Source organism: Eulemur rufifrons, chromosome 28 (assembly GCF_041146395.1).
Source record: "Eulemur rufifrons isolate Redbay chromosome 28, OSU_ERuf_1, whole genome shotgun sequence".
Classification (NCBI taxonomy): Eukaryota; Metazoa; Chordata; class Mammalia; order Primates; family Lemuridae; genus Eulemur; species Eulemur rufifrons.
Genome location: NC_091010.1, coordinates 12,939,668 through 12,964,777, shown reverse-complemented (window position 1 = coordinate 12,964,777; position 25,110 = coordinate 12,939,668). Strand labels below are relative to the sequence as shown.

General features: G+C 37.6%; 2 protein-coding genes across 4 annotated transcripts in view; one reads left to right on the top strand and one right to left on the bottom strand.

Annotated features, from left to right (window-relative positions):
* The window catches only part of WAPL (WAPL cohesin release factor), an 83,806-nt gene extending 65,882 nt beyond the window's left edge, over positions 1-17,924 (top strand). The window contains exons 13-19 of the mRNA XM_069460007.1: positions 609-784; positions 1,739-1,854; positions 2,237-2,401; positions 7,305-7,512; positions 11,153-11,241; positions 15,226-15,321; positions 15,652-17,924. Of these exons, the coding sequence (XP_069316108.1) occupies positions 609-784; positions 1,739-1,854; positions 2,237-2,401; positions 7,305-7,512; positions 11,153-11,241; positions 15,226-15,321; positions 15,652-15,717 (916 nt within the window). The 3' untranslated portion in view covers positions 15,718-17,924. The remainder of the gene's footprint in view (positions 1-608; positions 785-1,738; positions 1,855-2,236; positions 2,402-7,304; positions 7,513-11,152; positions 11,242-15,225; positions 15,322-15,651) is intronic.
* Positions 8,960-10,408, bottom strand: LOC138376018 (heterogeneous nuclear ribonucleoprotein A3-like). Of its 3 annotated transcripts, none has more exons than XM_069459953.1 (2): positions 9,630-10,408; positions 8,960-9,506 (listed from the first exon to the last, which is right to left on the bottom strand). In XM_069459953.1, exons 1-2 carry the CDS (start codon positions 10,381-10,383, stop codon positions 9,316-9,318), a joined length of 945 nt encoding a protein of 314 aa, XP_069316054.1. In that variant the 5' UTR covers positions 10,384-10,408; the 3' UTR covers positions 8,960-9,315. The 3 variants fall into 3 exon arrangements, with proteins under 3 accessions (XP_069316054.1, XP_069316055.1, XP_069316053.1); XM_069459954.1 differs by having other exon boundaries at positions 8,960-9,491; XM_069459952.1 differs by having other exon boundaries at positions 8,960-10,408.
* Positions 17,925-25,110: the final 7,186 nt, after the last annotated feature.

The following is a 25,110-nucleotide window of genomic DNA, read 5'->3' as shown; positions in this document are numbered from 1 at the left end:
ATTCTTTAGAAATACTAGACCAGTTTAAGGGTTATATTTCCTTGTTATTTGGGGTAGTATCTTGAGAGACCTTGCTTGGATGCAGCTCAGTATATACCCTTGGATGGCTGCCAGGAGACATGTTGGTTTGAGTGACTTCTAGTTCAAAAATAATGATTTGCTCTAATGCATATGAAGTATTTAATACCTATCTTTACAAGGTTATTTATTATGTAATATTAGTATATATAACAATCCCTACCTTCTAAGAACTTGCTTTCTAAATGAAGAATATCTAAACGAGAGTCAGAGGTGTCCAGCATTAGCTCTTAAAGGTTTACCTATTTGAGGAAGGGTGGTGGTCTGTCTGTTGTATTGTAGAGATCAGTAAAATGGGGGACAATTCCAGGGAAATAAAGAGTTTACTAGTGGTAGTTGTAGTTAGTACAGATATAAACTATTGCCATGAGTTTTAATTTTACCTTTTGTTAGAGAAATTTTTAAAATTATATCGTATTTTGCAAAATAAAATGAGATTTAATCAGACAGCATTTAGGTTCAAGTAAGTAGAAATTTATTGTGTACTATTATTATTTACCATAATAGTCCACATTTTATTTTCTTTTAAGAGCATTACAGCATTGTGAAGAACTGATTCAGCAGTATAACCGTGCTGAAGACAGCATATGTTTAGCTGACAGTAAGCCTCTGCCTCACCAGAATGTAACTAACCATGTGGGCAAAGCAGTGGAGGACTGCATGAGAGCCATCATTGGGGTGTTGCTCAATTTAACTAATGATAATGGTAAGTAGTATTTTCTCATTGAAAGGTTGTATATTACATGTAAAAACAAATTAGTCCCCTTTATTTCTTTTCTTGACGTAGTAATATTTTTATTTTTATTTTTTTGAGACAGAGTCTCACTCTATTGCCCGGGCTAGAGTACCATGGCATCAGCCTAGCTCACAGCAACCTCAAATTCCTGGGCTCAAGCAATCCTCCTGCCTCAGCCTTCCCAGTGGCTGGGACTACAGGTGTGCACCACCAGGCCTGGCTAAGTTTTCTGTTTTTTGTAGAGACGGCTGTCTGGCTCTTGCTCAGCCTGGTCGTGAACTCCTGACCTTAAGTGATGCTCCCATGTCGGCCTCCCAGAGTGCTAGGATTACAGGCATGAGTCACTGGGCCTGCCCAATGTAGTGATTTTTTTAACTACCATAATGTACTTGACTTACCCATATGTAGGTTTAGACTGCTTTTAGGAGTTGATAATTTTAACTTTGTTGTTGTGGTTTTTTTTGTTTGTTTTGTTTTTTGAGACCGAGTGTTGCTCTGTCTCTGGGCTACAGTGCAGTGGGTCGCTGTAACCTCACACTTCTGGGCTCAAGGGATCCTCCTGCCTCAGCCTCCCATGTAGCTGGGACTATTAGGCACACACCACCACGCCCAGCTAATTTTTCTGTTTATGGTAGAGATGGGGTCTTGCCCTTGCTCAGGCTAGACTCAAACTCCTGGCCTCAAGCGATCCTTCCACCTCAGCCTCCTGAAGTGGTAGGATTACAGGCATGAGGCACTACACCCGGCCAGGAGTTGGTAATTTTAGAACTAGCCTAGTAGCTTGGCCCAGAAGTATCAACCGTGTATTTCAATAAAAGAATAACTATATAATCCTAAGTTAATATCCATTTTAATAAATACTGGTTTATTATTTTCATAAGAAAGAATCAGTAACAATTTTTGTATTTCCATTTCTTATGTCAGAGTGGGGCAGCACCAAAACAGGAGAACAGGATGGCCTCATAGGCACAGCAATGAACTGTGTGCTTCAGGTTCCAAAGTACCTACCTCAGGAGCAGAGATTTGATATTCGAGTGCTGGTAAGTTGAAATGACTGTTTCAAAAATGTGTATTTTATCTAGTATGATGAAAACATTCATCTTAGTTTAAGAACCAGTTGTTTAGTATGTTGTGGGATTGTACTGATAAATTTTGTATGAACGTACCTCTTATCGTACAAAAGACAATTGTGAAGGACTCTGTGTAACAATAAAAAGTATGGAAACTAACAGGTGATTAAAAACCAAAGGAATGGTTCTTTTGGAATCTTTCTTATGTTACATAATGGTTTTTAGCCATATTTCAGAGGTTAAAACACTGAATAACAGGTTTTTGTAAGCTGCCAATAAAAATTACACATATTGTGTTCATTTGTTTTAAGTTCTCACCTGTGGTAATATGTATCTTTTAAAATTTTTGTAGGGCTTAGGTCTACTGATAAATCTGGTGGAGTATAGTGCTCGGAATCGGCACTGTCTTGTCAACATGGAAACATCGTGTTCTTTTGATTCTTCTTTCTGTAGTGGAGAAGGAGATGATAGTTTAAGGATAGCTGGACAAGTTCATGCCGTTCAGGCTTTAGTGCAGGTAAGCATCAACTTAAAAAAACAAACACCTATAGTTTGTTGCATCTTCCAATTCCTTTAGCAATTGTGCCCTTTTATCTCCCTTCCCTTTTTTTGTTTTATTTTTTTAATTTAGAACTTCTGAAGCATATCTTTGCTGGGATAGGGAGGGAATGTCTTTTAGACCTGACCAGTTCTTAAATATTCATAGTTTCCAGGATGAAACTTTATTTTAACCAGTATTATTAACCAATTAAAAATGTGGTACAATTTCTCTGTAGACCAGTAAGAGGTACACTGGCTTTACTCGGCTATTGTAATCATTCCTCTAGAAGTGTTCACAAGGTTCACTTGTTTTACGAATCAAATTGGGAATCCAGCTCCATCCCATCCAGTCCTCTAGTATTTACTTACTGGTCTGGTCTGTGTCCAGAACACTGTTAATGCTTTGTCACCTGTTCTTTAACCAGTACGAAAAGTGACAAAGTGGCTGAGCATGAGAAATCCTGGGAAGAGACCGTTTTCTTTGAGCCATTTAAAGTCTTAATTTTTCATTATCCTCTTATTCTTCTCTGTTATGTATAATCGAGTGTTGACCGTAGATGAGATGTAATCCCTAGGCTTTTTTCCTAGGATTCAGAATAATCAGTCTTGAATAGCCTTGAAATTTTAGTCCTTAGTTATGAAAAATTATATGTGAAACCAGTGATAAATTATTATGGTACTTAATAGCTAAACAGTAGTAGTAATTTACTAACAATAATTGGTAATAATAGGCTATTTTTTCTTTGTAGACCTCATTTACTCATTGATTTATATTTCTGCTAAAAGAAACATTTTTTTCTTGTGTAATTTATTCTGTTTTTAAGCTTTTTATTTTGAGATGAGTGTAGACTCACAGGAAGTTGCAAAAAAATAGTACAAAGATTCCCATTTACTCTTTTTTTTTTTTTTTTTTTGAGACAGAGTCTCACTCTGTTGCCCGGGCTAGAGTGAGTGCCGTGGCGTCAATCTAGCTCACAGCAACCTCAAACTCCTGGGCTTAAGCGATCCTACTGCCTCAGCCTCCCAAGTAGCTGGGACTACAGGCATGTGCCACCATGCCCGGCTAATTTTTTGTATATATATATTTTAGTTGTCCATATAATTTCTTTCTATTTTTAGTAGAGACGGGGTCTCATTCTTGCTCAGGCTGGTCTCGAACTCCTGACCTCGAGTGATCCACTCGCCTCGGCCTCCCAGAGTGCTAGGATTACAGGCATGAGCCACCACGCCCGGCCCCCCATTTACTCTTTACCTAGCTTCGTCTAATAGTGATATATTACTGTAGTATAATATCAAAACCAATAACTTGACATTCTTACATTTCTATTAACTAAACTTCAGGCCTTATTCAGTTTCACCATTTTAGTCTGCATTCATTTATGTGTGTGTGTAACATGCATACTTTCGTGCAGTTTTGTTCCATGTTTAGATTCATAAACTCACCACTACACTAAGTTACAGAACTATCACCACAAAAGGATTCCCTTGTGCTACCCACTACCAAGCCTGCTGGCCCTCCCTGTCTCCTAGCTACCACTAATCTGTTCTCCATCTCCAGTCTTATCTTTTCAAGAATGTTATGTAAATGGAATCCTATGTAATAACCTTTTGAGTTTGACTTTTTTTCATTAATCATATGTCCTTGAGTTCTATCCAGATTCTTGCACATGTCATTATTGCTGAGTAGGTATTCCCTTGTATGGTTGTACCAGAGGTTTTGCAACCATTCTGGCACCTGCCTAATGGAACCTAAAATGAATAAAAATATACCATCAATGGCTTCAGGAGTTGTTTTTGAAGAAGTAGATGATTGATCTGCATTATTCACATAGTAGGGGTTAATCTGCAGAAAGTATTCCCACACTCCAGGAGACCCCTGTTTGTGGGTTTAGGAATTGTCTCAAATTTTCCTACGCTGTCTGACTGACCTGGGAATGTTTGGTATATGCAGTCCAGTATTCCTCTTTTATACTACGTGTTGTAGAAGTGGCTTGTTCTTCATGGTATCACTGTATATCATGCCTAGCTTTCTTTTACCTGCTAGGGTTTGTCAGTTTTTGGTTCTTTTCTTTTTCTTTCTCTTTTTTTTTTTTTGAGACAGAGCCTCACTCTGTTGCCCAGGCTAGAGTACCGTGGCGTTAGCCTAGCTAGCTCACAGCAACCTCAAACTCCTGGGCTCCAGCAATCCTGCTGCCTCAGCCTCCCGAGTAGTTGGGACTACAGGCATGTGCCAACATGCCAGGCTAATTTTTTCTATATATTTTTAGTTGTCTGGTTAATTTCTTTCTGTTTTTTAGTAGAGACGGGGTCTTGGTCTTGCTCAGGCTGGTCTTGAACTCCTGAGCTCAAACGATCCACCCGCCTCCACCTCCCAGAGTGCTAGGGTTACAGACGTAAGCCACCGCGCCCAGCCTGACCTCTTAGTGTTAGGTCATTAAATGTGAAATGTCCAATTTTGAATCAAAAGTTATAGTTTATTATATCTCAAACAAGAAGTAGTATAATTAATCAAAGTATGTGCCTAAACTGTCAGCGTAGTTTTGCCATCTTAACAGTAGCTTGTTTATGCCAGTAGTGAAGAAGCCTGGAGAGTGAGTGGCAGTGAAATCATGAAAGGTGTTTTCCACAGCTTGTTGAGAATTGAAGATTTTTCCTTGCAAGAAGTGATCCAAAGCTTGGAGGTAGTGGCAGTCAGTTGATGCAAGGTCTGGTGAATACGGTGGATAACAGAGAGTTTCCAAGTTCGGCATCTGTAGTTTGAGCAGCATTGTTTTTTGCAACATGTGGTCTTGGAAGAGGATTGGCCTGTCTCTGTTGACCAGTCTGGTCTCACTGCTTAATCGCAAACATCCTCATCATTTCATCCGATTGGTTGCAGTAGACATCCACTGTAATGGATTGACCACGTTTCATGAAACTGTAGTGGATAATACCAGTGCTGGATTACCAACCAGACACCATTAGCTTTTCTTTGAATATTCAGTTTTGGACTGTATTTTAGCACTTCATCTTTATCCAGCTATTGTGCCAAATGCATGCTATTATCAAAAATAATCCGTTTTTCATCACACGTAATGATACAGTATAGTACTGGTTCACCTTTATGTCATGACAGCAAAGAAAGGCAAGCTTGGAGATGATTTCTCTTTTGATACTTGTCTAATTCATGGGTACCCATCTGTCCAGTTTCTTTACCTTGTCCATTTGTTTCAAATGGTCCAATATTATTGGGATAGTAACATCAAGCCTTGCTGCTAATTCATGCATAGGTTGAGATGGATTCGCTTCCACTATAGCTTTCAGCTCATCATTATCTGCCTTTGTCTCAGGTTGCTCACATGGCTCATTTCAAGATTAAAATCACCAGAACAGAACTTCTGGAGCCATCGATGTACTGTGTGTTCATTAGTCTCATCCTTCCCAAACAGTTTGCTAATATTTTGAGCTGTCTGTGCAGCATTGGTTCCGTGATGGAACTCATATTAAAAATAATACGAATTTTTAACTTATCCATGGTTTCACAGAAATTGCTCTAAAAATTTTTTTGAAAGATAATCACAAGCCAGAAACCATGCATTTGAAAGAATGAAGATGTACCTTCACAATAAAAATAAAACAAGAAGTGTCAAAGTGAAAATGTCAGAGATACCAGCTGTCAAATTTAATACTAAAGGAAATAAGACATTTCATATTTAATGACCTGATACTATTATGAGTGTGTTTGACTTCCCAGAGTCCTTGATAGGGTCTTGGGGACTCCCAGAGATTCCTGGACCAATTTTGAGAATTGCTTTTCTATATAAAGCTTAAACTTTATTTTCTCAAGGGTATTATCATATACTAGCTGTCTTTGAAGTTTATATACCACTCTTCTATACATTCAGCAAATTTTTGAGGTCTGCTTGGCATTTGATCTTCAGATAGTTCTTTCTAGTAATTCAGAGTTTTTCCCAAACCATGAAAGTGAATATATTCAATGCTTTCTATGTGTTCAGCACTGTACCAGCATGGAGAAAATAAAGTAAGTGAAGGAAAGGAATTTGGTGTGCTCTCCCACCCATCGGCTAGAGTGCCGTGGCTTCAGCCTAGCTGACAGCAACCTCAAACTCCTTGGGCTCAAGTACTCCTCCTGCCTGAGCTCCCTGAGTAGCTGGGACTACAGGCCTGTGCCACCATCCCCAGCTAATTTTTCTCTTTCTAGTAGGGACAGGGTCTCTTGCTCAGGCTGTTCTCAAACTCCTGATCTTAAGCGATCCTCCTACCTTGGTCTCCCAGAGTGCTAGGATTACAGGTGTGAGCTACCACATCTGGTCTGGTGTGTTCCCTTTTGACTTACAACTTTTCCTATGTACTTCACTTGGTAAAAATGCTAACAATGTTAGTTGAGATCCAGTTCTTTCTGAGATCTTTTGCTTTTGACTTTTGCTGATTGTTTATCTCTTAAATTCTTTAAAAGAACCCATGTTGCTTCTCCCCCCCAACATCATGTTGTTTAATTCAGTGTCCTTCCTTCCTTTCTCGTTAACTCATCTAGTCTGCCTGGGTCAAAAAAAATTTTTTTTTAATTAAGTCCTTTTTTTTTTTTTTTCTTGAATTTGTTAGTATTATCCAAATTAAAGGAAATTGAAACTTTCATTCTTGGAAACAATACCTGCATCATTTAATAGATTACTTGATTAAGTCTTAGCAGCATTTATAGTTTTGTTTTGGTTTTCAGTAAGACATAGACTAAAACCTTTTACTTATACTCACTCTTTTTACCAGACAGCCTTCTTGAGAGTTAGTGATATATTTAAAATCAATTCAGAACCTTGAATTTAGGTGTATATATGTTAGTTGATGATCTCTTTTTAATGATCTTCAAAAATAATTTTTATCAGCTATTCCTTGAACGAGAACGAGCAGCCCAGTTGGCCGAAAGTAAAACAGATGAGTTGATCAAAGATGCTCCCACCACTCAGCATGATAAGAGTGGAGAGTGGCAAGAAACAAGTGGAGAAATACAGTGGGTATCAACTGAAAAGACTGATGGTACAGAAGAGATACATAAGAAGGAGGAGGATGATGAAGAACTTGACCTCAATAAAGGTATATTTATTTTGAATAGTGTAGTCAAATTGAGCATAATGGTTTGATTTTGTTTTCTTCTTCAAAATATTTTAATCCACAGATTGTCATAATCTAGCTATTACTTTAAGGGCCTTTCTAGTTCAGTCCAGACAGGCTTTGATACTTCAGTATTGTAGTAGTTCTTCCCAGCAGTGAGGAAGGTGGATGTCAGTGGCACACATGCTAGCAACAGCAAAGATCGCGTCACTTTTCCTTCCTGGGCCCTTCTTTCCTTTACTCATCTTTTTAAAAAGCAGCTACACAAAATGGTTTTTCCAGTTTTGAATTTTTGAGATTGTTTTGTCAGTTTCACTTTAAACTGAACTCTATTGTCATAAATTCTAGGAATAATTCTCAAAGGATAAGTCCTAGGTGGTAAACACAGTAAGGATTACTTTGGAAGTAATATCTTCACTAATCAAATCTTTGAGTATCTACTATTGTCAGTAATTTTGGTATTTGTTTTACCATTCATACAAGTTCTGCAGAATAGCCATTTGTAATCTCCTGTCACTAAGGTTAGGAAATTTAAATTGTCAGCTCTCTGTATTACATGGGTCCGCATCCTCAGAGTCAACCACCCTGAGTGAATCAAAAATATTTGTGGAAAAAAACCAATAAAAATAATACGAATAACAAGTATAGTATAACACCTATTTGCATCACATTTACATTGTATTGGGTACTATAAGTAATCTACAGATGATGTAAAGTATACATAGAGGATGTGCATAGGTTACATATAAACACTATGCCAGTTTTTATCAGAGACTTGAGCATTCTCGGATGTTGGTATGGGAGGGCATCCTGGAGCCAGTCTCCTGTGGATTCCGAAGGACAGCTGTAGTATGTTCAGCTTCACCTAGCTAGGAAAACCCAGCAATGTCTCATTCTGAGCTTCTCCTCAAATCTAATTAATGCCTTTAGTTCTGATGTTGTAAGACATTTCTGTTTCTTTTTCTCAGTTACTAGGTTTTGATATTTTGGGGGGACATAATATTTTGGTTGTTTAGCAATCTTTTAAAAACTGTAAACAGCTTATTGAAATATAATTCAGTAGTGTTTAGTACATTCCCAAGACTTGTGCAGCCATCACCCCCATTTTCCCTTCCCCCAGCCACTAGCAACCACTAATCCACTTTCTAATTTTATGGGTTTGTCTATTCTGGACATTTCATATAAAAGGAGTCATACAATATATGTGGCCTTTTGTGACTGGCCTCTTTCAAACAGAATGTTTTTACGGTTTATCAATGATATACCGTATGTTAGTACTGCATTCCTTCTTATAGCAAAATAATATTCCATAGTATGATTGTACCACATTTTGTTTATCCCTTTGTCCATTGATAGGCATTTGGATTGTTTATACTTTTTTTTTTTTTTTTTTTTTTTTTTGAAAAGTTAAAAATTCCTTAATTTTTTATTCCTGGTACCACTACCACAATTTACAGGGCAATATACCTGATGTAATGAAAAGAAAAAGAAAAAGACAAAGCTACAACAGATAAAAGACCTCAGGAATGTACATCTAATTGACACTATATTGCATTAATCAATAGCTGCACTTTTTGCAAACTGTGGCTATGACAGTCCTGAACAAGAAGGGTTTCCTGTTTAAGCTGCAGTAACTTTTCTGACTATGGATCATCGTTCCTTCTGTGGCAGATTTTTACAGTTCCTCTAATGCATTTGGGACGACTGTCTCAAAGTAACCTGCAGCTTTCCTGACAACTCCTCGCTCTCTCTCCTGCTAAGAACTGTAGCCCTTTTCTGCTGTTTTTAGAACCTTCTGCTACCATATCCACCACTTCCACCACCAGATCCATAACCACCACCATATGGACTGCCCGAGCTTCTTCCACCAAAACTGCCCCCTTTCATGGGTCCATAATTTGATTGCTGTTGTCCACTATAATTTCCAAAATCATTATAGTTCCCACCACCACCATAGTTACCTCCAAAATTTCCTCCTTCATTGTAACCATCATATCCTCCTCTACCGCCACCATATCCACCACCTTGGTTTCCATATCCTGGTCCACCACCATAGCCCCCTCTACTACTGTAACCAGGACCACCGCCATAGTTGTCACCATCACCTCCAAATCCATTGTATCCGCCGTCACCTCCTCCATAACTACCTCTGCTGCCACCACCTCCACCACCATAACCTCCTCTTCCACCAAAGTTTCCACCACGGCCAAAATTACCTCCACCACCTCCAAAGTTTCCTCCATGACCCATAAAGTTGCCAGATCCACCTCCCCGACCTCTTTGCGATCCAGCAGACTGCATCTCTTGTTTAGAAAGGGCCTTTTTCACTTCACAATTATGCCCATTAATAGTGTGGTATTTCTGAACAACAATTTTATCAACAGTATCATGATCATCAAAAGTTACAAAAGCAAATCCTCTCTTTTTTCCACTCTGCCTGTCTTCCATAACTTCTATGGTTTCAATCTTGCCATACTTTTCAAAGTAGTCTCTCAAATTATACTCTTCTGTATCTTCTTTAATACCACCAACAAAAATTTTCTTCACTGTTAGATGGGCACCAGGCTTTACAGAATCCTCTCTAGAAACAGCTCTCTTTGGTTCCACAACACGCCCATCAACCTTGTGTGGTCGAGCACACATTGCTGCATCCACCTCTTCAACACAAGAGTAAGTCACAAAACCAAAGCCCCTAGAACGTTTCGTTTGGGGGTCTCTCATTACCACACAATCTGTGAGTGTCCCCCATTTCTCAAAATGTTCTCTTAAACTATCATCTGTAGTTTCAAAGCTCAGACCACCACTAAACAGTTTTCTTAACTGCTCTGGTTCCTTTGGATCATGGCCCTCCATTTTGAGACCGGACTCGCCTCTTCCAACTCGAGTTCAATGGATTGTTTATACTTTTTAGCTCTTATGAATAATGCTACTGTGAACAATTGTGTACATTTTTTGTAGACATACTTACATTCCTTTTGGATATATACCTAGGAGTTGCAATTATTGTGTTACATATTAACTCTATATTTAACATTTTAAAAACTGCCAAGCTGTTTTCCACTGTGGGTGCACTATTTTACATTCCCTCAGCAATGGATGAAGGTTCCATTATTTGTCCTAGGTCATCCCGGTGGGTGTGAGATGATACCACATTGTGGTTTGATTTGCAGTTCCCTGATTACTAGTGATATTGAACATCTTTTCATGTGCTCATTGGCCATTTGTATATTTTCTTTGAAGAAATGTCTATTCAGTTCCTTTACCCAGTTTTTAATTGGGTTGTCTTTTTGTTGGGGAGTTGTAAGAATTCTTTGTATATTCTAGGTACTTGATCCTTACCAGATACGTGATTTGCAAATATATTCTCCCATTTAGTGGGTTGTCTCTTCACCTTGTTAATGGTGTCCTTTGTAACACAAAAGGTTTATGGTTTTTAGCCCTTATATTTGGGTCCCTACTCGATTTTGAGTTAATTTTTGTTAATTTGTGGATATCCAGTTGTCTTAGCACCTTTGTTGATGTTTAGTAGTTTTGAAGAAAAGATAACTAATAGAAATAGTTGATTTTATGAGATGGCTATTAATTGATAGACTGATATAATTCTTCATTCAAACATTTTCAGCCCTTCAGCATGCTGGCAAACACATGGAGGATTGCATCGTGGCCTCCTACACGGCACTACTTCTCGGGTGTCTCTGCCAGGAAAGTCCAGTGAGTAAATAGTTCAGTAATGTTTTATCTTTTTATGTTTAAAATCTTTTATTTAAAAGATTCTGGTGGACCAGTTTCATACCAACCCATTTCAGTTATTTATTTCTTTAATTTTTCCCCATTTATGTCCACATTATTCCAGAAAGACTATTGGTTGGCTATAGGGTTGTTTTAAACAATTTTTTTTTTTTTTTGAGACAGAGTCTCACTTTGTTGCCCAGGCTAGAGTGAGTGCCGTGGCGTCAGCCTAGCTCACAGCAATCTCAAACTCCTGAGCTCAAGCGATCCTCCTGTCTCAGCCTCCCGAGTAGCTGGGACTACAGGCATGCGCCACCATGCCCGGCTAATTTTTTCTATATATATTTTTAGCTGTCCATATAATTTCTTTCTATTTTTAGTAGAGACAGGGTCTCGCTCTTGCTCAGGCTGGTCTCGAACTCCTGAGCTCAAACGATCCGCCCACTTCGGCCTCCCAGAGTGCTAGGATTACAGGCGTGAGCCACTGCGCCCGGCCTGTTTAAACAATTTTTAAATTATTTTCCTATGGAAGAAAAATGTCAAGAAAATGTCTTAATATTTCTTTCCAACAGTTTTCTTTAATTTAGTTTTAAGTAGAAACCAAAGTAGAATCTATGTTAGAAAGGGAATAAACTTACATTCTAGACAAGTTTATTCCCTTTCCAATATAGGTTTTACTAATTGACGTTTGGAGTGAAATAAATTGATTTTCAAGTTTTAAAAGTAATTTGTTGATCTTTATGGCTTTTTAGAACTGATGTACCTGTCAGAGTTAGGCTGTTTGAGGTTTAATAAAAAGCAGATGTCAAAAACAAGCTAGTCTCATGAAGTAAAGGAGGAAAAAAATTAAGATAGCATATAATGTTAAAAACTTTTAAATATTTGTTGAACTTTTAAAGGGAGTTGGGGAGTACATTAGTCTAATGAAAAAGTTCTTATTTGATGGATGACTCCGTTCAAGATGCCTTTGGTTGAAATAAAAGAAGGGATAGTATAAAACCTGTACTTAGCTGGCTTAACCAAGATGGCAAAATCTAATTTGGATTATTTCAGTGCCTCAGCGAGGTCATTAGGACCGCAGATAATTTGTCTTTAAACTACCGTCAACTACATGTTGTCTTGTCCTCTGCTAGTTCTCATGGCCCTGTGCTGACTATAGCTAGATCTCTCATTAAGTTATGTCCAGCAGTAATAGCTGCCTCTTCCTCTACGTTTCTTTTTTAAGACAACAGTTTTCCCCCCCTAGGACCTTACCCCACCCCACCCCTCACCAAGTAGACTTCCTCTTATCTGGGCCAGCACTGGGTCACATTACCTATGAGAAATATGAGTGTCTAGATAATCTGAGTATTCACAGAAGTGGAAGGTTATGGCTATTGGGACATCTGCTGCCATGGGAAAAACAAAGATGAGGAGTAAATCAGTCTGTAAAGGGGGTGGCAGAATCATTGTGAGTGTTCCCTTTAAAATGGGGGGTTCACATGAATATTTTTAAATGGAAGGTCCAGTATGGTAAAGCCAGATTTTAAAATAGAAGAGAGTTTTGTTTCCCTCCCTCCTGCCCGCCCTTCCTTCCTTCCTTCCTTCCTTCCTTCCTTCCTTCCTTCCTTTCTTTCTTTCTTTCTTGTAAGAACATTCAGGAGGCAAGAAAAAGGTTAGCAAGAGAGTTGGCTTTAGTAGGAAGTCAGGGCCATCTCTCTTTTTGAAGCTAGAGGATTGGAAGAAAAGACGATGTTACATGAATAGCTTCATTTGGGGAGTAACTCATGCAGGCTTCTTGTGCCTGGGACCGTCTACCCACTCACATTTCCGCCATCAAGTTCTCTGTGTTGTCTTTTTTTCACTTTCTGTATCTATTTGTCTAAGTCTTGTGTAGTTTCACAAATCAGTCTTAATTCATCTCTTCCATGCTTCTACTGTATTCAATCTAAATGCATACCATCCTACTCCGTGAGCCCCCTCCGGACACCACCGCTTTCAGGGTTAAGACCAAGGTTCGAGTCATGGCTCTGGAGAGGCCCTTTCCTGTAGCCTCTTCAGTTCAGTCCTTTTCCTTATTTCCAATGTCAAGATTTTAAGAACAAATGAGACACATTAAAAAGAAAAACAAACAAACAAACAAAGAGGAAGAGGCAGGCCTTAAATAATGTAATATTTAAATTTTAATCTTTTTAGGTATTCTTTTTTTCACACACTAGGTTTAATCATACTCAGTCATGTTCTTCCTTATATAATGGTTTTTGAAATTGTGTTATTACAGCATGTGATTGATCTTGGGCCATCTTTTCCATGTTAAATCCTATTTATGTTTGTATCTTATCTGTAATGAGATAAGGTCCTTCTATTGTGGGCAGTGTTGTGAATTCAGAAAGCTAGCTGATTGCACAAAATGTAAAGGAGATTGGTTTGCCCAGTGTGTTAGTGGAAGAAACAGACAGGAAAGCAGGTGGTTGTATGTAGCAAGCGCTGCTTTGTGGTCAAGGGTAGCATACTTAGGAAGCCTAGGAGAATCTGGTCTCATTTTCAGTTGTCCACCCTGACTTCTTACCACTTTGCATCTGGTGCACTGCAGTGGTCAGTCTTCCAGCTCTTCTGCTTTCTTTCCTCTCTCCATTCCTGGGTCTTGTACACTGCACCAGGGCTGTCTGTCTGCAGAGTACTTGCTGGTCACATCGCTCAGGACCGCAAACTTAAAGACTGCTTCCCAATTTCCAAACCAGGCATACCCTTTGGATATTTAAAAAATTTTTCAAATAGTCCATGCTGTATCAAGCCTTTTCTTTTTGTACCTGCTGTGCTATTTAAAATAAATGCTATAACTGTCCTTCCTCTTGCCTCAGCCATTGTATGTATTGCATTCTGTAATGTGTTGACAGAGAAGGGTTTGATATAGATTAATGAAGGGCTATTGGCTGGGACTGGTGGCTCATGTCTGTAATCCTAGCACTCTGGGAGGCCAAGGCAGGAGGATCACTTGAGGTAAGGAGTTCCAGACCAACCTGAACAAGAGTGATACCCCATCTCTACTAAAAATAGAAAAATTAGCCAGGTATAGTGGCACGTGCCTGTAGTCCCAGCTACTAGGAGACTGAGGCAGGAGGGTCGCTTGAGCCCAGGAATTGAAGGCTCCAGTGAGCTATGATGATGCCACTGTACTCTAGCTTGGGCAACAGAACAAGACTCTGTCTCAAAAAAGAAAAAAAAAAAAAAAAAAAAAAAGCTGCAGTGAGGGACTGCCATCCAAAACATAGGAGCACTTTATTTTGCTTCTTTATAATTTCATAAGTGCCTTAGTGAAGGAATAGAAAAAAGGGAGGGAGGGGCTGATGGCAGATTGCTAAAGAGTAATATGTAGTTTCTTCTTCCTTGCGCCCACTAACAAAAGTCAAATTGGAAGCCCTCCCACACTTACTGTTTTTATTTTGTCCCATTACTTTGCGTCCTGAAACTTGGGATAACATTGTTTTGTGCCCTTTATTATAGGTGCACCTTACTAGAGGAGCTTTTCTTTTTATTCTTCCTGAAGCTTTAAAACATTTTTTAATATAATGAAATAGAAGAGTTTTTTTAAGCAGGTCATATAATATTTTCCTTATAATAGATTTTTATATATATTAATAGTTTAGCTGTTTCTTGCTAATAATGAAGGGAAACTCTTTAACTCTTGTCTGCTGGCATTGTTCGAGACTCTCTTTATCAAAGATCCTCTAGTTAATTCCTGTCCTACATAATTGGCTTTGTAGGCTTTGCCAGCTGTGCCTTTTCCTTTCTTTCTGGGGGTGAACTGGGGGGTAGGGAATGGATGCTAGCGCAGAGTGAGTGAGTGTGGAAAGGGAATAACCCAGGTGTTCCAAGGACCTTGTAGAAGTTTGTTTTGCAACAGAGTGTGTGCCAGAACCAACACCACAGGGTGCAATCTCATGTCTTCTGCCCACTGACCAATATTTCTTTGATTTATTTCCTCAGATCAATGTAACCACTGTGCGGGAATATCTGCCAGAAGGAGACTTTTCAATAATGACAGAGATGCTCAAAAAATTTTTGAGCTTCATGAATCTTACTGTAAGTAGCTTTTATTGTAGCGTATGTGGTTTTAACTTTTAAGAGTAATACATTGACACTAGAAATAAAAATACTATGGCCATAGTGAGTGGAAGCAAAAAGGGATTGTTTTTTAATTTTAATAATTTTATTTTAGTTCTTCAAGTTAATAATTATTGCATGTTAGGCAAAACACTTTATTATCAAAGCCACAGTTTAATATCAGTGTACTTTTGATTTGTGGTGATTTCATGTTAGTAACTAAAAAGGAGTTAAACTTTGATTTAATACTTTTTAATGGTTGTTAAATATTAACTGTTACTTCCTTCCCTCCTTCACCCCCCGTTTCAGTGTGCTGTTGGAACTACAGGCCAGAAATCTATCTCTAGAGTGATTGAATATTTGGAACATTGCTAGCTGCTTTACCTTTGCTTCAGGTGCTCGGTAATGCTGGAGCTATCTTTAGACAAAGAAAAGTCATGAAAGAAGTCCTTGAAGATATACCAAGAACATTCATCAGTATCATTTGTGTTTGGATTTTAAGACCACCTGATTTCTTCGTCATGCATTCTGCATTTGCTAAATGACAGTTACTACATCAATCTGCAACTATCAAAAATGAGGGAAAAGGTTCAGGCTGTTAACAATTCCATGCAGTATTTAAATACATTTACTTTGGCAGAGTTTATACCCTCCCCTTGTTTTCTTGCTTTATTCTGGGCAAGATTTCAGGGGACAATTTGTGCTGCTGTTAGTGCAACTGCTGTGTATGTTGAGCCACTGTTGTCATGCCAGCCAGGTGCAAAGGCAGCTTAGCTACTGAGGTATCGAATGTTCTGAGGACATTCTAGACAACAGCTTAGTTCCTTTTTCAGGCTCATTTGCTTTTGCTTTTTTGTTGAATGATTCCAATCGTAAATAAAGCTTTTAATAATTTTGTGAATTTTTTGGTTGTTGTTCCCTGAACTACTGTCTATATTTAAAATTAGATGGAATCCAAAGACACAAGGGATTAATAGTATATTTTTTTATTCTGATTAGGTTTGGGTTATTGAACTGTTTTCCACTTTTGTGACCACAACCATATTCAATATCATACCATAATGTGTCATAGCTGTAGACACAAGAAAACAAATCACAGTCGAGGGAATATTATATAAGATGATGTGCCCTGTTAAAGGAGTAAGCAAAATAAACAAACCCAGGGTAGTTTACACTTAATGCTAGGGAGGCTCTTGAAACATTAAGTTCTGAGGGAGGATTCTCTAGATATATTTTCTAATGTTCAATACAATAAATATAAGGAAGCTAAAACACCAATGTGGAATTCATGTTTCCAGATAACATGTATATTCTTCTATAGAATGACAGGATCAATTGCATAAGCGTAAAGCCTTAAATTGCTGGTTTAGAGAAGACCCTTTTTTCATTCAGATTCTTTGTTCATAGAACAGTTGTTTGAAAAGCAGTTATGGAACACACAAAACATTTTATAGATTTGATTTTATGACATTGCAAATTTTTCTTTTATTAATTATTGTTCAGACCACTGGTTATACAGTTTTGTTTTTTTTTTTAATTGATTGGGCCTGAATGCAGGCTTTTTAGAGATATGTTTCATGAATACTTTTAAATACCTTTCAGGTAGTTACATCATGTTTCTTCATTGGATTTATAAAACTTAAAGCCATAAAAATATTAGTTTGGTGTGTATTGGGGAAAATAGCTTAAAGTCTAATTTTTACCCATTTAGACTTTGTTATTTCCTTGTATAAAGTGACAAATCGGGGCTCTTGTATCAGTGCCAGCTGTAATGTTTTTTAATGCAGTGGCTGCCTTCTATTGTCTTCCTATTTTTGATAATGCAGATTGTTGGGAAATCTATAAGGAAGTAACTGATTCCAGGCAAATTGTTTTCTTCTTCCTTCAGCCCACCCCAACCCCTACCCCGTCCCGTCACCTTTTAAGAACATAGTATACCAGTGTAACGTGGGAAAGATTGCGATTGTATTTGCCCTGAGTATAAAAGATAGCTTAGCAAACTATTTTAAAAGCATATCAGTAAATGATACCTGTAAAATTAAATTAGATGTTTTAATTATTTTAAAGTACATTGATATTTATTAATCATTGGCTTTAGGAAAAGGAACAGACTTGGTAAAACTGACTTGTGGCAAATGGTGAGAATATTATGAAACATTTGGATGAGAACAATCAGGGTGAACTACATTTTTCTGTTACACTGGTAATCATTTGAGAATTGATTTACCTCAGTGTTTAACAGTTTTTTGTTTTATTTTGTTTCTTAAATAATAACTAATTGTCAAGCACTGATAGAGATGCAGATTTTGGTGGGGGGAGGCGGTGGCGGAGATACCACCTCACCAACTGTAGTGCATTTGTGTGTTTTTAACCCTCAGAGAACTCTGCATTTTAGGGTACTTGAGGCTGACTTGCAAATTAACTAAAGTTTTAAAGTAACCTTTTTTTTCCATTGTAAATATTTCTGTAAATACTATCAATTGGAAATTAGAACAGTAGAGTACTTTTCTGAATCCAATCCTATTTTTATTTTATACAGTATTTCTCAGCTGTGATCTTTGGAGCAAAAGCCAACGGCAGGAAAAAAATAGTTTGTACCAGTTTCATGAAGTATGTCTTTGGGTTTTTGTAAATAATTTTAACTCAAATAAAATTGCTACTTTCAATACACATGTTGTCTTTAACATAAGTCTATTGACCAATTTTGGAGGAAGAAGTCTCTCACAAACCTGATACAGTCAGCTCCCGTGGGAAACATGACTCATGGGAAACACACTGTCACTTGTGAATTTCCACCTGACTACATAGGCGTAAACATTTAACCAGTTTTTAAAAAATATTGTATTGTCATGTTTTTAATAATGCTCATCCGAATACTCTGCAACTCCAGCCAATTAGGAATAGCAGATTTTCAGTTGTATAGTTAGGCCTTTGGTACACTTACTATGTTGCTTTAGGTCTTTTTGCCCCTCTGAATATGACCTAAGATGATTTTCCTTCTGAGGTTTTACAACTGCTTTTAAGTTTTTCAGTTTTCTTCTTAGTTGTCAGCCTTTAAGCCCCCTGCCTTTACCACAGGTAGATTCCTCAAAATCTCCTTTCTGTTTTTAATCAGCAAAACTAGTCTCCGGGGAGTTCCCATCTACTCTCCCCACGTACAGGCAGTGTGTAAGAGTATTTGGATATAGAAAGCCCTAAATTACACATAAATTTTGATTCCTATCTTTGATATGTGTTTATTGACTTTGAGCAAATTCTTGAACTTGTTTCCTCAACTAAGTAATGGGCTTAGTACCTACCTTATGTGAAGGTTAAATAAGTATACATGAAGCATTAGCACAATGTTCTAAACTTGGTTAAGGTGTGGTAAATGGTAGCTTTACCATTTTACTGCTTTCACTCTATGGGGAAATTAAAACGTTCTGGACAGTGGAGTGGAATACTGTAACTGTTAGGGATGCCTGTGACGCTGCTGCTTCATACCACTGAGGTCATTAGGGTTTGGGTTACTTCAGCTCTAAAATTGCTATTTCCAAAATTGGTTTTGTTAGTATCTTGGTAATGACTAATAAAGCAGGGGGAAATTGAACAAACTTCAGCAATCATTAAAATGATTCAGATATGTCCTTCAGTTTTTTGTTTGTTTTAACATTAGAAGAAAGGATTTTTTTTCTTTTCTGAGACAGAGTCTTGCTCCGTAGCTGGGCTAGAGTGCCGTGGCGTCAGCCTAGCTCACAGCAACCTCAAACTCTTGGACTCAAGCAATCCTCCTGCCTTGGCCTCCCAGAGTGCTAGGATTACAGGCATGCGCCACCACGCCCAGCCTAGAAGAAAGGACTCAAAGAGGTTTGCACAATTCACTGTCAGTTAATGGTCTTCTGATATTGGGTGTGTAGGTGAATAACTTCACGTATAATGTCTTTGAACAAAGAATTTGAATAATACTGAGTGTCTTGGTCAAACCTCTGTTTCCCTCTCTAGGCTTTGTGTGTGTGCAGTCTGAACACTCCAAATGTCATGTACTGGCTAAGGAGCAAATATACAAAACCTCATCTCTATACTGCCTAGTTTTTAGTTATCTGTAAGAACCTATCTGCTATCCAGAATTTTTTACGGGAGGTATAGGTAAATGGAACTGTACTATTACGAGATTCAATAATATTAAGTAGAATTGTCATCAGTTAAAAGTGCAATTATAATCCCTTGAGCGACCAGTAAAAAATTCAAAGAGATACAGCTAGAAAGAACTGCTGGAGGAATCAAAACGGAACACTGAAAAATGGTTTGATTAACCAGAAGGAGGCAAGGAAGGAGTAACAGTAAGAAAAACCAGTAAGAAAAGTAACAAATAGCAAGGACAAATAGATAAAAAGCAAAAAGTACTTTCCCTCTAAGACAGGAAACAAGCCAGTGATGTCCACTAAATCTTTTGATACCAATAGTTCTATTAAATGTAAGTGCACTCCAGTCAGCTCGTCAAACTGAATTACCAAGAGACAACACTAAATAACAAGTATACAAATAGTGTGAAAGTAAAAGGATGAGAAAAGATAGACCATGCAAACAGAACTCTGATTACAGATTGGAGTAGCTGTGTTAATGTCAGACAAGATAGAGTTGGGAAGACAAGGGCACATCACCAGATCTATTAGGGGGATGAAAGTCTCTATCATGAAGAAATAACAATTATGTCTATGTATCTAATACCTGATAGGACTTTTACGATACCTGTGGCAAGAACTGGAAAAAAATGAAAGGATGAATAGACAAAGTCACAATTATAGTTTGATAATACTTTCTTAGGAATTAATAGGATATATTTTTAAAAATCAAGATAGAGAAGATATGAATAACAGTATCAGCTATCTTGACCTGGTTGATATTTACATGATGCTACACTCAACAAATTTTTCAAATGCACATGAAATTTTCGCTAAGATAGACCATCTGATGTATCATAAAATAAGTCTCAATGAATTTCAGATGATTGAAATCTTATGGAGGATATACTTTCACCACAAGGAATTAAACCAGAAATCAGTAACTACAATATCTAGGAAGCAATATTTGAAAATTAATGCACTTTAGTGTAGCCTGTGAATCAAAGAAAAAAATCAGGAGGGGAATTAGAAGATAGTACGATCTGAATGACAAATGCAAGATATCAAAATCTGTGGGATACATCCATAGCAGTGTTTAAAGGGAATTGAGAAAAAGGCTTAAAGTCACTTATCTTAGTTTCTACCTGAAGAAGCTAGAAAAAGATGAATAATGAAACTTGAAGGAAAGAAAAATAAGAGCAGAAATCAATGTAATAAAAAAGACAAGCAATATAGAAGTTTTATCGAAGCTAAAAATTGGTTCTTTGCAAAGTTAAAATTGATAAACCCTTAGCAAGACTAATCAAGAAAAAAGAAATTACCAATGTCAGGAAAGAAAGATGGACTATCACTACAGAGTCTATAGACATTAAAAGAATAATAAAGAATTTTATGAGTAAGTTTTACAACTTAAATGAGCAAATTCTGTGAAAAGCAAAACTTGCCAAAACTGACTCAAGAAATAGGAACCCTAATTAGTAGCCCTATATCTATAAAAAACAAATGAATTTATATTTTAAAATCTTCCTACAAATAAAAGTCTTGTTCCAGAAGACTTTTATTGGTGCATAATATAAAACATTTAAAGAAGAATTAGTATCAATCTTACATAGACTTATTTAGAAAGCAGAGAAGGGAATACTTTTAAAATCAATGTATGTATTGATTTGAACCTACCTGTGTATCCCCAATACAAAATACAGATGAGGCTATCACAAGAAAAAAAAAAAAAAAGCAAAAAACAACTACAGACCAACATTTTATAAATATAGATGCAAAATCTTTAACAAAGTATTAGAAAATCAAATCCATTTATATAACAAGTATAATACAACAAAGTGGAGTTTATCAAAGAATGTTGAACATTCAAAAATCGGTATAGTCAACTATATTAACAAAGTAAAGGACTAACACCATATAGTCCTCTCTTTAGGTAGAGAAAAAGCATTTTCCAAAATGCAACACTCTGATGACTAAAAAAAAAAAAACCTCTGAGCAAGCTAGAAATAGATGGCAACTAACCTTGATCAGAGCATATGATTAATCAAGATGAGTCAGTGAATACTTTCCTCTGAAGATCAAGAACAAGGCAGAGGTATCCAATATCAACACTTCTACTTTTTGTTTGTTTTAAAGTAGAATTGACAAGCTGGTTCTAAAATTCACATGAAAACGAAAGGACATAAAATAGTCAAAATCTTGAAAATAACAAAGCTGGATGATGCACACTATTGAACTTCAAGTTTCACTATAAAATTAGCCAAGACCATGTGATGTTGGTATGAGGACAAAGATCAATACAAATGAAGACAGAGCCTAGAAATAGACCTACACATACATGGTCAATTGATTTTTGCCAAAGACACCAAAGCAATTTAATGTAGAAATGAAAATATTTTAACAAATGGTTCTGAAACACCCATATTTTAAAAAAATTTGGCGTTTACTCATGCCAAACACAAAAATTAATTTCAGATGGATCACAGATCTCAATGTAAAAGCTAAAACTATAAAGCTATTATAAGAACACATGAGAATATTTTCATGAATTGGGGATTGGCAAAAATTTTTTAGACAGGATGCAAAAAATAATTTAAAAAATGACTTATTAGACTTTATCAAAAACTTTCGTTCATCAAGACACCATTAAGAAAATGAAGAGACAAGCCTCAGACTGGGAGACAATATTCACAACTCATATGTTTGACAAAGGGCTTGTCTCCAGAATATATAAAGAACTACAACTCAGTAATAAAAAAAATCCAATTTTAAAATGGGCAAAAATCTTGAATAGGTACTTCATAAAGAATGAAGACTAATGTTGAACACATGAAAAAGTGTTCATGGAAAGGCACATTTAAATTACAATGTGATACTTCTATATATTCAGTAGAATGGTGGTTTCAAAAGGTGACAATACCACAAATGTTGGCACAAATGAACGGTGGGAACTTGCTTAATATTGTTGGTGGGAATGTAAGTTCGTAACACCACTTTGAAAAGTTTTGGAAATTCCATCTGAAGTTGAAGATATACCTGTCCTTCAACCCAGCAGTTCCACTTTGTCTAGGAGAAATGAAAACATTCAACAGAAAAACTTGTAAAAAACATTCATAGTCATTTTATTAACAATAACTAAACACTGGAAACAACCCAAATGTCCACCAACAGGCAATGGATAAACGCATTCATATATTCATATGGTACTACTTAGTAATAAAGAGGAGTGAACTATTCTTTCAATCAACACATGGATAAATTTCACATTCATAATGCTGAGTGGAAGAAGCTGAATTTTAAAAAATAAATATAATGTGCATCAATTACACAAAATTGTAAAACAGGCAAAACTAGTCTAAGTTGAAAACATTCAGAGTAATTTATTTAGAAGACAAAACAGTTAAATAAAAAAATCTGTATGTTTAGAAATGTAAAAACACACACCTTGGTAACTCATGGGTTAAAGAAATTATAATGAAAAATTCTGCTTCCTTTTGGCCAGAGCCGCCATCTTCCAGTAATTTGCTGGATGTACACAAAGGGATGTCATTCCTAATACTAAAATGGCGAATTCATCAGGCAGATATGAAAATTAAAAATGTTTTTCACCCAATAATATGGTCTCAAGATATATGAAGCAATAAATTCCAAAGTCCTAATGATAAATAAATTGACAAGCTGGACCTTACCAAAATTAAGAACTTAAATTCTTAGAAAGACACTGCTCAGTGAATAAACACCCAAGCCATAGACTGGGAAAAAATATTTGCAAATCTCCTATCAGGTTAAGGACTTGTACCTAGAATATATAAAGAGCTCTCAAAACTCAATAAGAAAACACACAACTCAATAAAAAGTGGGCAAAAATTTCAACAGATACTCCACCAAAGAAAATATAAGCATGATCAATGAATATAAGAAAAAATCCTGAATATCTTAATCTTTAGGGAAATGCACATTAAAATTACAATTGGGTACAATGTATACCTATTAGAATGTCCAAAATTAAAAGACTGAGCATGCCAAGTGTTGGCAAGGAGGTGAAGCAACAGGAACTTTCTTTTTTATTTTTAATTTTTATGGGTACATAATAGTTTTACATATTTATGGGGTACCTGTGATATTTTGATACAGCATGTAATGTGTAATGATCACATCAAGGTAATTGGGATGCTAAACATTTAGCATTTCTTTTTTTTTACTTTTTTTGTTTGTTTTTTGAGACAGAGTCTCGCTCTGTTGCCTGGGCTAGAGTTGCCCCGGCACAGTGGAAACCTGGCCTCTGCGGGGCAGGTGGTTCTTTCCTGCCAGAGGTAGGCCGTGAATATAATCACTGTGTTATCTGCAGCTCAGTTCCTGAGGGGTTAACAGGTAATGTATATTTCAACAGGACTCATGTAAATAGACAGATTAATGCTACCGTGAGCCCACTTCTTCCTTCTTCGGGAATATGAGCAACATTAGAAATGGTTCTTGGATCTTTTTACCAAATGTCTTGATCCAACAATCCTGGAAAAGAGCGAACACTAATGAAAACAGAGTTGATTTCTAAATCTGTCTGTTTAAGGCATTTAAAGCGGTTAAAAACATCAGGGGCAAAGGAGTAACTCAACTCTGTGCGAAGACACTGCGAGAACGTGGCCACCACCTGCTGCCGGCGGCAGCTCCAGCGCCCCCTGGAGGGACCCCGAGGGCCGGGGTCACGCTGTCCCTGCGGCTTTCCGGTGACGCTGACTCGCAGCCCGGTGGGAAACTTACACTTCTCTTAGGATATGAAACATCAGAACTTTTACTGGGGGGATTTTTCTCACAAAGGCGACGAGGAATTTCTGACACGCAAAACTAGAGAGTCGAACTCTGCAGCGGGCAGGTCCTGAAATGAGGTTAGCACCTTCCAGTAAAATGGGGCTTTCACTCTCCTGGTCACAAACCTGTGGGAGTGCTAAAAAAAATTTTTTTTGGTGGTGATTTTTGGGAGGACGATTGCAATATGAAATTAAAATGGGCACAGAGCCTAAGGTACGTGACTCTTTGGGTTTTACTTGGAGAGTTTTTTCCTGGACGCGACTGCTGAGGTTGGAGGGGACATGGCCATTTCAAGTGGCTGACAGGTGCCCAGTGCTTTCGCGTCTCGCTTCTGGTGTAATCTCTGCAACCTCCCTGGAGGCTGAGTGGGGTCTGTGTCGCGCAGAGCCATCAGTCCAGGCGCCCAAGCTCAGGTTAGCCACCGGAGGTCACGCAGGGCGGCCCCAGGGTGCAGGGTCGGTGTCCAACCCAGGGCTGCCTGACTCCCCAGGCAGGCGGGGCCACCGCCCCCTGCTCTCGTGGCCCTGTCTCTGAACGTGTCCCCGCGTCTTTCTGGTTCATGGATTGCCCTGTCTGGACCGAGTTTGTTGAGGGCAGGAAGCCGTTTTTTTTTTTTTTTTTTTCCCCTACGTTTGAATATTCAGCGCCCTAATGAAACTAGCTTAAGATAACTTTTTATTTTTGTCTCGACCCGTTACTGAAATAAATGCTGATTCCTCAGAGCAAGGGGGAAACCATTTAAAGCTCTAAGGAAGAGAGACATTAGAACCAGGAGGGTTCCAAAAGGGACCATAGTAAAGAGAAAAAAAGTCAACCTTAAGAGGGTAGGTTATGGGTTTGAGTGTTGGAGAAGCGATTTACT

Bases quoted from the DNA above. Each gene is read 5' to 3' on its own strand.
- LOC138376018 (XM_069459952.1), bottom strand. From the start codon at position 10,383: ATGGAGGGCCATGATCCAAAGGAACCAGAGCAGTTAAGAAAACTGTTT.